At 31.3% G+C, this 15328-nt stretch overlaps 1 protein-coding gene across 1 annotated transcript; it reads right to left on the reverse strand.

Moving 5' to 3' along the window:
- Nucleotides 1-6899: 6899 nt before the first annotated feature.
- Nucleotides 6900-10016, reverse strand: LOC117688243 (uncharacterized). The gene is made up of 4 exons (XM_034466099.2): nt 9193-10016; nt 8073-8205; nt 7775-7941; nt 6900-7040 (listed from the first exon to the last, which is right to left on the reverse strand). The coding sequence occupies exons 1-4, from the start codon at nt 9887-9889 to the stop codon at nt 7036-7038; spliced, it is 1002 nt and encodes a 333-aa protein (XP_034321990.2). The 5' UTR covers nt 9890-10016; the 3' UTR covers nt 6900-7035.
- Between the last annotated feature and the right edge of the window lie 5312 nt (nt 10017-15328).

The following is a 15328-nucleotide window of genomic DNA, read 5'->3' on the forward strand; positions in this document are numbered from 1 at the left end:
CATAAAAAATAGCATAAATGTGATATGTAAAATGAAATTTATTCCCAATACTGCACAGTTATTCTTGTACTGAAATACATCTATACAATTACGATTATCATAATATATTTCAATAAAGATGATATATGTTATATAATATTTTAAATGGTGTTTGTATTTCAATAGTGGTTGCAAATTATTTCTCATAATAAGCTTCATAACCCACCACTATTGAAGTAATTTATTTCAATAGTGGTCGTAATAAACTTCATCCTCAACCACTATTGAAATAATTTATTTCAATAGTGGTCGTAATAAAATTCATCACTAACCACTATTGAGATAATTTATTTCAATAGTGGTCGTAATAAAATTCATCACTTACTACTATTGAAATAATTTATCTTAATAGTGATGTTTATAATTACATGTATCCTTAATTGATTTATTTTAATATACAGGGGGTTTGAGTTGAAGTTCCGGTAATTTCCAATGTGTTAATTCTTGTACAAATGATTAACGATTTTCACATTATATATCAATAGAAAGAAAAAGGTAAAGAAAAAAATATGAAAACAATTCTATACATCATTCTGCGAGATTTTTTTTTTATTTCTGCACAACAGTAAAAATCCGAAAAGAGGTACGTTAAATTCATAGTCTCGGTTATAATTACTGTAAAATATAAGTCTTTAATACCTTTTATTTGCATTTTAATTTGCGTGAATTGGTTATATATTTTTGCACACCCGTGAAAATTGTAACATTATACCATATTTCCTTTTAGTCTTGATTATTAATACCGTAAAATATGCAAGTATAATACCTACCTTTTGTATCTGATATTGTTCGTTAGATAAAGTGTTGCTTGCGTTACAATATTAATAACAAAGTAATATTTCTAAAAAGTTCATTCTCGTCTACAATAAAAAAAAATAATGAAACATTAGTCTTTAAAAGTGTCTGTAAAGTGACTCTTAAAATGAAATGCATCCCCAACTACTATTGATATAATTACTTCGATAGTAGTTGTATTTCAATAGTGGTTGCAAAGTGATTCTTCAAATGAAATAATCCCCAACCACTATTGAAATAATTTATTTCAATAGTGGTTTTATTTCAATAGTGGTTGCAAAGTGATTTTTCTAATGAAATGCATTCCCAACCACTATTGAAATAATTTATTTCAATAGTGGTTTTATTTCAATAGTGGTTGCAACAGCCCTATCATTCTGATACACATGCATATAGTTACTCAGGCATTCACCGTGCAGTATGAAAAATATTAGTAAAGTAATCCCAAGGTCTGCATTCTGTTTAATGCCTTTGAGTAATGTAAAACAGTTTTCATATCTTGTCAATTACTTCTTTTTACGTAAATGTGTGAAAAGTTTCCCGGCCAAGTAGATTCGGTTCATTTATTTATTTATTTATTTATTTTTGGAGGGGGTATACATATGAAAACAAGGGCACACGTAAACGATGACGAAGTTAATGAAACAAATGATTGTACTACCTTTATCCAAATCACGTGATACTTTTGCTTTTTAAAAGCTTTTCAAAACATTTAGCCCTTATCTCAACTATATACATAAAACGCTCAAGCAGTTGTCTGTCCGAGATGTATGTTTAACACTAAATGGGGAATTTGTCAGCACATTCAATTTTTTTTTTCATTATATTTTAGGTTAATAATAATGATTATAATTCTTCAATTCAAACAATACAAGTATTTTATTTCTCGTATCTGTATCAAAATCCTACAAACCTTGACCGAATTTTTATGTAATGCTATCTTATAGAAAATGAATGCAGAAAATTTAAAACAAAAAACCCAACTGAATTGTCCTTTTATAACCAACCACACAGGTTTGCCATGATCTAATTCTTAACAAAAATCTTAATATCATGCTAACAAGAGGCCTAAAATTTTTCGATTATGTTATATTAAAGTTCAGAGAATTAAAAACTATCTATAATAAGGTTTAAAACTACAAATAACATATGCCAGCACTGTTTGATAAAACCATGCGAATGTACATTCAAAATGAGAAATCACCAGTTTATATTTTTTAAGGATGTGATAATTGCAATTGTTTTTCGTCTTACCGTTATGCACTGCATTACATTATGCCATTGTTAACAGCGGAGAATTGTAACAGAACTTTTAAACTTTTAACTGATGCACCTGATCCTACATCAAATGTAATGGAGGTTCGTGTTGGCTAAAGTCGTGTGTTTTGACCATTGCGGGCAAACCTGGTCATCGGCTTTTCGTCTTTATCTTATTTTGACATTTTCCCGATTTTGACATTACCTTGATTGTGAAATGCCCAACTGTGACAAGGAACACACGGCGGGTGTGACCGGTCAGCAGAGGATGCTCACTCCTTCTAGGCACCTGATCCTACCTCTATCTTTTTGGAGGTCCGTGTTGCTCTGCTTTGAATTTGTATTTAATTTTATGGATTTTTGAGATGGTTGACGGTTTGCTATTGAAATTGTTTCATGATATTGTTTCATTATTTAGTATAAAATTGACGTTTCTACTACGACTGCTTATTAACTCATGGATGGATGTGACTAAACGTTTCTATTCGTTTCTAATCTAATCGTTATTTAAGGTCTTCCATTTCCAACGGAAGACCTTATTGTTATTGCTTTGTTTCTTTTTCCCTTTTATTATTTTTTTTTTCTTACGCTTTTTTGTACAAGCGATTTTTTGAAAACGACTTGACCGATTTTCGTGAAAATTTCAGATCTTGTAGATATTGATAAAAACCTTATACATAATTTTTTATTTTAATGACGTCATTTCCGTTCGGGAGATATTGACGTTTTAGTGATTTTTAGAGGGTCATTTTGTCCTGCTATCTCCTCCTAAACGAAAAAAGATATTGAATTTAAATTTTCAGGGATTGTAGACAAAAGATTGTAGATGTGTTTAAAGGCATTTGTGGTTGTCTGGCTTCAAAGGCGTCGAAGCTCGCCTGGACCCGAAAATCGAGTTTAAAAAAACGACGTAATTTTTAATGGTTCTCGTTCTTTATCTCCTTTCCTGAAAATATTTTACCATAACATATAGAGCAAATAAAATTTATATTTACAGGATCTTCCGTTTGATGACAAGAAAAAGGGGCTGGTCCCTTAAATAAGGGGCCAAAAGGGCTCTAAAGTCTTTCTCCCATAGCACTTTACTGAGAAATATTTTGTAATATGTTTAAGAAGCAAAAATGTTCATCTTTTACTAATTAAACTATACATTATAAATTTTTTATTATGCGTTACGTAATTAGGGGTTTTAAGGGGCCAAAAATCCAAAACTTCGATCGAATATATCTCAAAAAGGACAAATATTTTGAAAAGCAATATAGAATAAAAGATGCTTAGAAAGATGTTTTAAACAATATTCAATCCTAAAATTTTCGTTATCTGGCCCCAATAAGGAGATTAGGGGTCGGCCCCTAAAATGTCCTTTCCCAGATAGCTCTTTAACGGCAAAGAATTTCTAAACCCTTGTTGAACAAAATATGTTTAATATCAAAAGAACTTTCGTATGATGCCAAGAAAAAGGGGCTGGCCCTTCAATTTAGGGGCCGAAAGGGCTCTAAAGTCTTTCTTATATAGCACTTTACTGAGAAATGTTTTGTAATATGTTTAAGAAGCAAAAATGTTCATCTTTCACTAATAAAACTATACATTATAAAAATTTTATTATGCGTTACGTAATTAGGGGTTTTAAGGGGCCAAAAGTCCAAAATTTCAATCGAATATATCTCAAAAAGGACAAATATTTTAAAAAGCAATATAGAATAAAAGATGCTTAGAATGATGTTTTAAACAATATTCAATCCTAAAATTTTCGTTATCTGGCCCCAATAAGGAGATTAGGGGTCGGCCCCTTAAATGTCATATCCCAGATAGTTCAAAAACGGCAAAGAATTTCTAAACACTTGTTGTACAAAATATGTTTAATATCAAAAGAACTTTCGTATGATGCCAAGAAAAAGGGGCTGGCCCTTCAATTTAGGGGCCAAAAGGGCTCTAAAGTCTGTCTTCCATAGCACTTTACTGAGAAATATTTTGTTATATGTTTAGGAAGCAAAAATGTTCATCTCACATTTATTTAACAACATATTATAATAAATTTATCATGTGTTCCGTATTAAGGGGTTTTAACTGGGGCCAGAAGTACCAAACTTTGATAACATACCTCAAACAGAACAAATATTTTAAAAAACATTATTTTGAAAATCAATATAGAATAAAATGCTGAGAATGATGTTCCTAATAAAATTCAACCATCAATTTTTTTGTTGTTGCCCCAATAAGGAGATAAAGGGTCAAATATCAAAGTCACGGTCATATAACCTTCAAAAAATCGCACGGAAGACCTCCTCGTTGCTCGCAACGAGATCGTGTCTAGTTCTTTTTTTATAATTCAATAAATTGCAGCTACGATTTGTATCTAAAAAAGAATGGTCTGCTTTTTTCTTATCATAGTAGCATTTTGAAGGTGTTATCAAATAAACAAAATGCACCAATAAATTGCATCAACAATGGAAATCTTTCGCTAGCATACTAGAATAAAAATTAAATTGAAATCAATACAAAAATTTTAAGTGGTTACGTGCATTAATCCTCTTGTTAATAAAAAATGAAATGAAATATATCATTTACTGCAGAAATTCGGAAAACATAACGTTTTTTAAAAGGTAACAAAACTCTTCTAATAAATTTGAAGGTGTAAATTGACGTTTTACAGCGTAATTTGAAGGAAAAACCGCACTTTATATTTTTCTAAAGTGTGTTAAATTTGGTTCCAATTCAAAGCAAAAAACATGAAAGTGCTTAGAAATCGTCGATTTTTTTGCATATTGAGAAAAATGTTCATAGTTTTGTTAATATTTGATACGTTGATATACAATAGTGATTATTATAATTTTGTTAAGCTCTATTGAATACGATAAAAAGAAACCCAATGGATTATAAGCTTACATAACAGACGCGTAGCATTGCTTTTGAAAGTGGGGGGGGGGGTCATAAACAAGAGGGTACATTACAAAATCCTGAAAATCCTAAAACGTTGGAAGGGGGGGGGGGCAAATATACCTTTAATCTCACTGGGTTTTTTTTTTACCTTATTTCAATTCATTTTTTTAACATGACCCAATAGAAGTTGAGGGGGGGGGGCAACTCCATGTTTAGTTTGAGTGTAAATTTAAGAAAAATTGTGCAAAAAAGTGGGAGGGGGCAGCCCCCCCCCCCCCCCCCCCAATTTTCGAATAATTGGCATCACTAGTATTTCAGCTGCCAACATCCTTAACATGATCATATGTGACGCAATATGTATATTGGAAATAAGTGTGCCGGACATACATGTAAGTATATATTTATTAAAGACAAAATCAATACTAGTCGTTCCAACAGTTTTTGTAATAATCAAAACGTATACACGATCATATATATTTTTTTTAATTTAAAAAAAAAAGTTTAAATAATTATTTACATATGAAATCTGAGAAATATATGTACTGTATCTTGCTTATAACTTTACAGTTGACACTCAAATTTGGTTGATCATTAGAAATGCCTAAATACAGCGCTTTCAATTAAACACGCCATAAACTGAAGAAAACCCCTCTGATTAGAAATCACCACCTCTTTATATTTCTTTCCATTAACACAAAAACGTTTGAAACGGAATTAAGTTTAAAATAATTTAATTATGGAATCCAGACAGTGGATACATAATTTTATCAATATTTAATTTTCAATTAAGATTCTTTTGAATATATCTAAACAGATCTACACGCACACACACTATTTTTTCAATTGCACAAAATTTGGTTTTGTACCTTATCTTCTTTTATAGGCAGTTAATTACACGATAAGTTTGGGAGCAAGTACCTTTAAATTGAAAGATAGAACAAACATGATCATCAGAAGAAAGCGTTCAAAAAATTAAAAATAAAATAGAAAAAATATAATATTAATAGTCCCTGTTAACATTAACAGATATACTTAGTCCTTCATTAAAGATGATTTTGCTATATCATATGGTATATTCCAAATGAAATACAAAACTCAGACGCAGTGACAATTAGAATTTAAGATGAAGAGATGTGGAACTTTGAACTAAGTTCAGTGTAACTCGTGTTTTATTTTAATGGTTTATATAAAGAGAGGACATGATCATCAGAAGAAAGCGTTCAAAAAATTAAAAATAAAATAGAAAAAATATGATATTAATAGTCCCTGTTAACATTAACAGATATACTTATTCCTTCATTAAAGATGATTTTGCTATATCATATGGTATATTTCAAATGAAATACAAAACTCAGACGCAGTGACAATTAGAATTTAAGATAAAGAGATGTGGAACTTTGAACTAAGTTCAGTGTAACTCATGTTTTATTTTAATGGTTTATATAAAGAGAGGATAAGTTTTTAAAGAAGAAAAACATCGAAAAGAAAAGCATCTCAGTTCATAGAAGTGAGGATAAAAGAAAAAATTCTTAATTAAACAGCATTCTTATGGAGGATTTAGCTTCAAAAAAACTAAACCACATCCTGGTCACCCCCTTCACCCTCAACAAAAAAATCAAATGAACAGCCCCTCCCACGTACCTTAATATCACCTTAAACCGTTGTTTTGTCAATATAATTTTTGTCTGCGTCAGTTATTTTACTGATTTACCCCAAGAACGTGAACTGATATGAATTTTACGGAGACATTAACGCTAGACTATTGAATTTTCTTTTTCTTTTTTTTTTTTTGGGGGGGGGGGGTGGCAAGAGTTCTTCATTTATTTACACTGCATTGTTCAGGACTGTAACCATGTTAGTAATACATGAAACATAAATAAATTCTTCAAAAAAATCAAAAGCTTTAATGATTCAATTATACATATTCATTATCAAAGAATTACAAGATAATCGACACAGTGCGAAACACAAAGAACATTAAACACTTATCTTAATAAATTTAACAGGTATATCTCAAACGGGTTCTACCGTTTGTTCATTTCTTCTCTTCATTTTGTTCAAGTTTTATCCTGTAAAGGTATATAAAAAAGCTATAATTATTAGGTAAGAGTATTTGACAGAATGAAATTTTGCATATTATGATTTTTAACTTGGTAGGTTTTTAATTATTTCTCCGAAAGGAATAGAAGATATCAATAACAGTCATTATCGACTCCATTGCATGGGTGAAATTCGATGTGATGGTTACATTTGGTGCTCAGAAATTTAATTATATCTATTATTACTGTCTAACGCTTGATACAAAAATAAACATTTCATATAGGATATAAATTCTAACAAAATTATAATGCCTACATGTAAATCATCAGTTACATAAAAATTGTGGATATTTAGCAACTTCCCAACTTAAAAAATATTAAAAATTAGATGTAAGCTGCTTTGAATTTGTATTTCGTTTTATGGGTTTTTGAGATGGTTGACGGGTTGTTATTGTCAATTTTTCATGTAAGCTGCATTGTTCTGTCTAGACCTATATTGATAAGTTCTGAATAAAGTATATTTGCACGTCTATAGCAAAATCCTATTCAAATCTACAAATGTTTGCAAAGAACATACGTCAAATATGTTCTTTGAATCTGTTTGTGCATTTATTTTTAAATGAGCAATGACCTGCGTACTCTACTCAGCTTCATACAAATTAAAAACAAACTTTCAAGTTATATATAAATACATGTATATCATAAATAGAGACAATTTTCAGAAGACTGTAAAAATACAACTTGTAAAATCTATCGTATCTTACCACAGCTCACTCCTGCGTCTTCATTATGACTACAGTCATTATGGCCGATATATCGATGATTACAATCAAGCAAGTTACTTTCATATCCAGTGCAGCTTAAATCGTCTAAGAGAATAGGTCCACCTCCGTGACCAAAGTGAGCACGTCCATATGCACGTGCACTGGTCCTTTAAATTCAAACAGTATCATAATACATAAAAGGAACTCTGAAACATTTCTCAATCATTCAATTTTTTGTAGAGAAAAAAAATAAAGAGAAAACATGTGCTTCAAACGTATAAAAAGAAATAGATATTACGTGCTCCTCCCTAGCATTCGACAGACGACTTTAGCTTCTTTGTCACCAAAGCTGTCATCGCATACTGTTTCCCACGTTCCCAATATGCTGACCTCTACTCTTCCACTCGAACCACCTCCGCTTAATCGTATATCTAAAATGTGATTAGTAAAATCATGCCTGCTAAACTTTTAATTTTTGATTGCAGTTTTCATATGTTGTATTATTATTTTTTTAATTGTATTTTTCTTCCTTAAACACAAATTTCTATTTTACACAATTACACATTCGACTATATTTGTCTGTATGTTTAATTATGAACGGGTCACAAAATTTGGTAAGGTTCTTAACAACAACAGAGAATTACTAGTTACCACATGTATCAGATAGCTTTACAAACATTTAATTTGTATATTTGTCATCCCTATCATTGCTTTTGGCGTCTTTTAGTAACCACAATATCAACATTCTTATTGGACATTTCATGAATATGAAATCAGGGCTTTGTTTTTCGCTACTGACTGTAACATTTTCTTATAGAAATCAAAAAGGTGTTAATAGATTGTTTAATATGAAATGTGTTCATGAAATAATATGCACGAAAACTGAAAATATTTAAGATTTAGTCGTGAGTTCCTTCGTTAAACGCCATTCAGGAATGCAAGACTTAGTGTTATACCTTATTTAGAGAAGGTTTAATGATGAATATAACAAAATAACTATACCCTGGTTTGCATACTTTTTATTGTCTACGAGAAAAAAACTTGGAATCTAAAAAAAAAACAATTTTCCCATTAAAGAGCCCATCTGAGCATAAATACTGGTGTTTTTATTTTTTTGGTGTAAGACTGAATGGATGCACGTTAAAACATATACCCACTCGATTTTTTTTTTTACAATTTAGCTTCAAAATAAAAACAACTTGGCCAGAATTAAAAAATATTCAGATGTGATGAAATGTGGACCAATACTTGTAGACTTAAGTGGACCTATTTTCATATCATATTATGGCGGAAACGAATAGTTTTGAAATTACTTTTGTCATGTGTAATGTCAGTAATGAAAATGAAAATAAAAACAATGTAGGATAAAAGGCCAATTTTAAGACATAAATAACAAATTAAAAGTGAAAAGCACTTGCCAATCGGTTTCAATTTGCGAAATAATGTGTCCTCCAAATTGTGCAATTCAGTCTGTATTGTTCCTATGTTGGAAGAAGTTGCTGAAGTGTGTGCAGATACTTGAGACTCAAGCCGCTGGATATCACTAGACTCGGTTGCTGTGATCGTTGTAATTTCACTGTGCATATTTTCGAGTAGTTTTATAAATGTCTTATTTGTACTGCTCAATAATTCGTAAAGCTTTGTGTTCATTTTCTCAAATTCTCGATAAACTGTCATGTTGGTAGCTTCATCATGAATCTCGTGATCTTGTTGAGAGATTGTCAAATTTTGGATAGACTTCGCCATGTTGTCCAGCCTCGCTTTCATAACTGAAAGTCCTGTTTGGTTGTTGTTCTGGTCAAACTCTTGTTTAATTATTCCAAAGGAAGTTTTAATGTCTATATATTCTGACATAACTTTATTCACAGTATTAGCTGTTGCATTGACCACAGACGCTTGTTGGATCTTCATCGTTTGCATTTCTTGTTCTTGACTTTTAACTCGAGCCTTTAGTTCCAAAACCTCCTGCACCAGTAGAGAGAGTGTTGCATCTTTTCCTAGTGGTCCAAGGGTCGTTGTGGCTTGTCCTGGGATGAGGTCTCCGTGAAAGAGAAGGGCTGTGTTGTGTGCAATAAAGCACAAAATAAACAATGTCTGTCCTACTGAAATTGCCATACTGCTAATGAGATTTTTTTATGTAAGATGACTGAATTTAACGTAAAGTAGAATGTGATAAGAAAACAAGCATGCAGGTACGTGCCTACTTTGTTTGCCTGTTGTTTATTTTTTATATAGTCTGTGGTGAAATCAATAACTCCGTAGTGAGGGAGTAGTCCATTTGATTGTATTTCAAAAATAAGACTGAAGACTAAACCATTTCCGATAGAAGAAGTGACCCTTCGTCATGTTTTTTATTTCATTTTATTTCTCTGGGTCTTTGACAATGAAACATGTCTGATTTTAAAGCACTCGATCGTTGACGGAGATAATTGGTTCCAGCATACGAACGAAGCAAGGTTGTTTAATCATTCAGGATAATCCATGCTATTAATAGATACGTGATAAAATTTAAACATGTCTTCAAAAAACACAAATGGGCATAAATTAAACTTAAGATATTCTTTTAAGTCCAATTAATTTATTTATCCACAGGGAATGGATTTTAGTTTCTCAGATTTGTTTTCAAGTTCTGTAGATTTGATTTTTTTTTCGAGAGCATTTTCAGGCAAGCTAAAGACCTAGTTAAATTGACCTATAAAATCAGAAACAAACAACATTCTTCAATCACCAAAGAAACTGAACTATAAGTGTGTCAGGTCTTATCATACCAGTTTGAATCTACAGATCGAAAATACTGATTTCACGCACTTGCCCCACATAAACAGATATCAATGGGTATATGTATGGAAAATTATATCGTTGTTAAGGTATCATCCTTGTGAAATATACGCACATCAATGTTTTAGGAAAAGGTATCTGTATTAATGCGTTTTTATACTAAGTTAAATAAAAAATACAGTGTCATTTATTACTAATACAACTGGGTTACTTTTGTAATATTAAAATATTATAATAACTTTAAAGTTAACAACACTGTAATAACAGTACGAGAGAGAGAGAGAGAGAGAGAGAGAGAGAGAGAGAGAGAGAGAGACCGATGCCAATACTTCAACAAAATTTCTATACTTATAGATTAAGACATTTTGCCAATAAACTACAAACAGTCTACATCAGTGTTAAATGCTTACAACCTTGGTATTTCAACGCGTGTGAGATGGTGTTCGTAAAGTACAAATGAATTTTACATGATTTCCTGACGTCATGACGTGAGGCATATTTAAGGTTTAAAATTTGGCTTCTCCAAAACAGCGCCGACAATGGGAGCAAGCATTATCAAGGTTTTTTTCACAAAAAGATTAACCGATGCATTTTAAATGTGTCAGCATTTACATTCACGGTTGAAAAGAATGTTATATAAGATGTAATAACATCAGTGAGCAAGAGTTTTCAAGTAAAAGGGATATTCACCATGCACGTGTGTTATCCTGATTTAAAAATAAACTGACCATATTTGAAAGGTTGAAAAAGTGTGTGTGTGGGGGGGGGGGATCAAGTTGTTACATATTGTCTATTAAGGTACAATGCAAGTAATACATGTAATTGGTGTTGGATTGTCTTCATTACCAAAGAATCATCACTTTGGATTAAAAGAAATATATATTCATATAGCTTTAATGTTAACTGGGGGAACTAAATCGTCGAAGTGGGGTTTGACCAGATTTTCGATCAGTAAGGCGATTTCATTCAACTTGAAAGGGGGACAAAACTCGTGTGTCTTACTAAATGTACACTAATACTACATTAAACAATTTCTAGTCAGGTGTGTGTGTTAATTCGATGGATATCTTCCAAAACATTCGATCCAAAGTATGATATATTTAGTTGTTACGAAACAAATGTCAAAAAATTCATTTTACACACTTCCCATGGATCAATACCAATGGCCGAGTCCAAATTGGGATCACAGAGGAATACTCCAGCACACCATGTGTACACATCGCAAGCACGTTGCAACGGGGGTGTGTAGTTGGGGGGGGGGGGGGGGGGGGCTGCCTCCCCTTTTTTTGCAGCAGGAACTTTTCTTAATTTTACAGAACTGAAAATAAGGAATCTAATTGAATTGAAGTTACAATTAGGAATTTTTTTTCATGATTTTGAGAATTCACCCTTTTATTGATTGTTTGTCAAGATGTTTTGGATGAAGCTGCCTCAACACACTTTCAAAAACAATATGTGCTTGAATATCCTTTCCTATTTCCTATATAGTCGGACATTTAATGAAATAGTTTATTTTAAGTGATATACATATAAATGCACTATAATGTATGATCAGCAGCAAACAATTAAAATTCATTTCTTATTAGATTGCATATCTGAAACATGCATATGCTTCATTGAATAAATTTGTTTAGTCAAGCAACCTTTTTGGAAAGCTATTTCTTTTAAGAATTTAGTGTTAAATTTATTAAAAACCTACTTTCATTTTCGATAAACCATCCCGAAATAGCAAAAATGAGAGTAAGGTGGTGGACACGCTTTTGTGGATCTAAGTCAGTGGGAGTTTGCATCAAAATATATACTTACATTGTAATGATATTAAATTATTACATATATATTACATAAATTACATACATATTACAAACAAATAAGTTCTGTAAATTTGATCGACAGGGTTTTTTGTATAATTGCAATCGTGTTCGTTCTCGGGTTGGTCTGTCGATTCGGGGTACAGAAGACAGTAAGAAATGATATTCTGCATAACAGTGCATTTTTTTCACAAATTTCTACAAACCGGTAGGGGACGTGTATCGCTTATTCAATACTTTCAGAATGCTTGTTTAATATTATCTTAATCTTCCAACTGATGATTATGTATTTGTTTCTTACAATCTGCTTTACAATTTTACATGCTTAAGTGAATTTGAGTTTCTTGTGCTTTGTTTGAAGGATGCTATTCCGATTCCATCCAATCATTGCCAGAGATTTTGAAAAAGACTATGATCACTGATTCTGTTGGAATGTGTCAAGAATTTGCTATCATGAAAATATAGATAAATTTGCTGTAAAGGTATAGGTATTGCACAAGATACAACTTACATACTAATCAGTTTGTTGTTTGTTTCAATCAAATTTAGTCTGCAAAAAATATGAAATATTATTTCTTGATTTTACGTAAATTAAGAACTGTTGCATTGCATTGAACGCGACATCCAAATAAACCTCTTCACTAGACATACATCTGCTTGCAACTATACATTCGAAGATACTTCAGACGATATATATTCAACAGATTGTGGCGGAGAAAACGCTTACAACATATATGAAACTCAAGGATGTACAAATAACACGCTATAAAAAGATCAAACATCATGAATTGTAAAATTAGAAAATCATAAATTCTCGAAACGTCGATCATTCAAACGCGCTTATTATTCCATACACACTTTCATTTCTTATCAGTTCATTTTAACTCGGTGGAAACATGCCTTTTTCCACAATGCTTAGTGGAGACACACGATTTATTTGGGAAAAATGTTCTGAACCCTTTGACTACGTGTGTGGAAATATGAGTAAGTCTGCTATTATCAATTTATTTTAATTTGAGTATGCATTATATGCATTGCATAATGATAAATTGAAAATGGAATGATGCTTTTGAGTTACAGTGAATATCATTTTAAAAAACATTACGATTTTACCTTTCTTTTTAGAATTACCGGATAATAGTTATGGAAGTAGTTGGAGTTCATTAATGGAAGAATGTAGAAAATCATAATTCTCTTCTTTTTATTGGAAAATATCAATCTGAGCTACCCTTATCTGGTTTGTGAACGTATGCCTGTTTGGTTAGGCGTTGCACGACAAAAGTACAAAAGTATCGATCAACGTATGTATATGATTTATAATGGACAAAATTGTTAGAATAGCATTAAAGTTTCACTAAACTCATTGAACTTTGTTTGTTATTTGTTACAATACTTATTGAGTCTCAGATAATTGTATGTATTAACTATTTCAATGCAATATTATTATGTATAAATATTTCTATAGGTGAGAATAGAGGAATATTCTTATGTGTAGTATTGGTGCTTTATAAAATGCATTTATCTTACACTTCTTGGAATTCCATCTAACACAGAACATAAAAATATAAATGATTTGAGTCTTTTTTTTTACAAGCGTGGGTTATATAACTCACTAGGCCGTGTAGTCAAAATGAATACCGCAGATTAGCGTGGTATTAAAATTTGTCCCTTATAATTCCAAAAATGAATCATTTGATACTTACATTACCAAATCCAAGTAAAGACTTCTTAGAAAACTTCGAGAGAGAAATGTACCTTTATCTTTGGGGAAGCAAAAAACACAAAGTAAATAAACAAACTATTATACAAGACTATAGATCTGGCGGTCTTAAAAAGGTAGATTATAATGACTTTAGTTTGGCCTTGAAGTCAAGCTGGATAAAGAGACTTAACTCACTCAAAATCTATATGGGTTAATTTGTTAGAGACAAGTCTGAATATAACAGTGAACAATTTATGATTAAGAGGATTTTCTATCCCGACTTGGTAATATAATGCATAACTGTTCTTGGAAAGAAGCATTTTATAGCTGGCAGAAAATAATAGACATTTCAGCCCTTAAAAATGAAAACATTCACAGTGAACACATATGGTATAACCCACATATTAGAGTTGATAGTAATTCAGCTTTCCTAAAAAGTTTTTTAAATGCAGGCTTCATATTTATAATTAATCTTTTCGATTCAGAAGGCAATTTCGTAATTCTTGAATCCCTTTATAATTTACATGTAAAAACAAACTTTTTAGAATATGCTGGACTTAAAAAGGCTGTGTTGGATAAAATTGGTACTTACAATATTAAAGAAACAAGAATTAAAATACAAGCACATATACCAAATACAATTGCAATTTTCAAGAAAGCATACAAACTTAACACATGCAACTTTTTCCGTAAATAATTGCTTCATAAAAGTTCGATTTCAGGTTTGAAATGTACCGGTTTATATTAATTTGTTCGGTTAAAATAAATCATACCTTATGCTAAGTTAACATTTGAATATGATTTACTATTCATTTGTTTAAATTTTATTTAAAACAGAAGGGGCAAAATGACGAACACTGATAGAACTACAAAAGCAGAAGTCAAATATGTACATGAAAAACTAGTACTCAATAGGGAGTATACATCACAATAAGCAGGTGTCATGTACCACCTTAAAGCTGGAATGAGTGATTTTCATAGTTATTTACCTAATGAAACAGTGCAAGGGTTTTTGAAGAATATGTCATAAAAATACATGCATGTTACAAAAAACTGATAATTATCTAAAGTTACGTACACAACACAGGTCAGCACGTCACATTATCGGGTATAAGTTTTACCAAGCTCTTTGGTTAGATGCGTTTCACGTGGTACGTGTTGACCAATTATATAGGTAAGCATAATACATGTATAGCAGCACAATATTATGAGAAACCGGTATGTACATAAGTATTACTTTCAATTTTTAAATAAGTGATCTTCCTC

Source organism: Magallana gigas, chromosome 1, assembly GCF_963853765.1.
Source record: "Magallana gigas chromosome 1, xbMagGiga1.1, whole genome shotgun sequence".
Lineage (NCBI taxonomy): Eukaryota > Metazoa > Mollusca > Bivalvia > Ostreida > Ostreidae > Magallana > Magallana gigas.

Coding starts and splice junctions, on each gene's coding strand:
- LOC117688243 (XM_034466099.2), bottom strand. CDS start 9,889: ATGGCAATTTCAGTAGGACAGACATTGTTTATTTTGTGCTTTATTGCA. Junction 8,206..9,192: donor TCGCAAATTGAAACCGATTG/GCAAGTGCTTTT, acceptor ATCACATTTTAG/ATATACGATTAAGCGGAGGT. Junction 7,942..8,072: donor CGAATGCTAGGGAGGAGCAC/GTAATATCTATT, acceptor TTGAATTTAAAG/GACCAGTGCACGTGCATATG.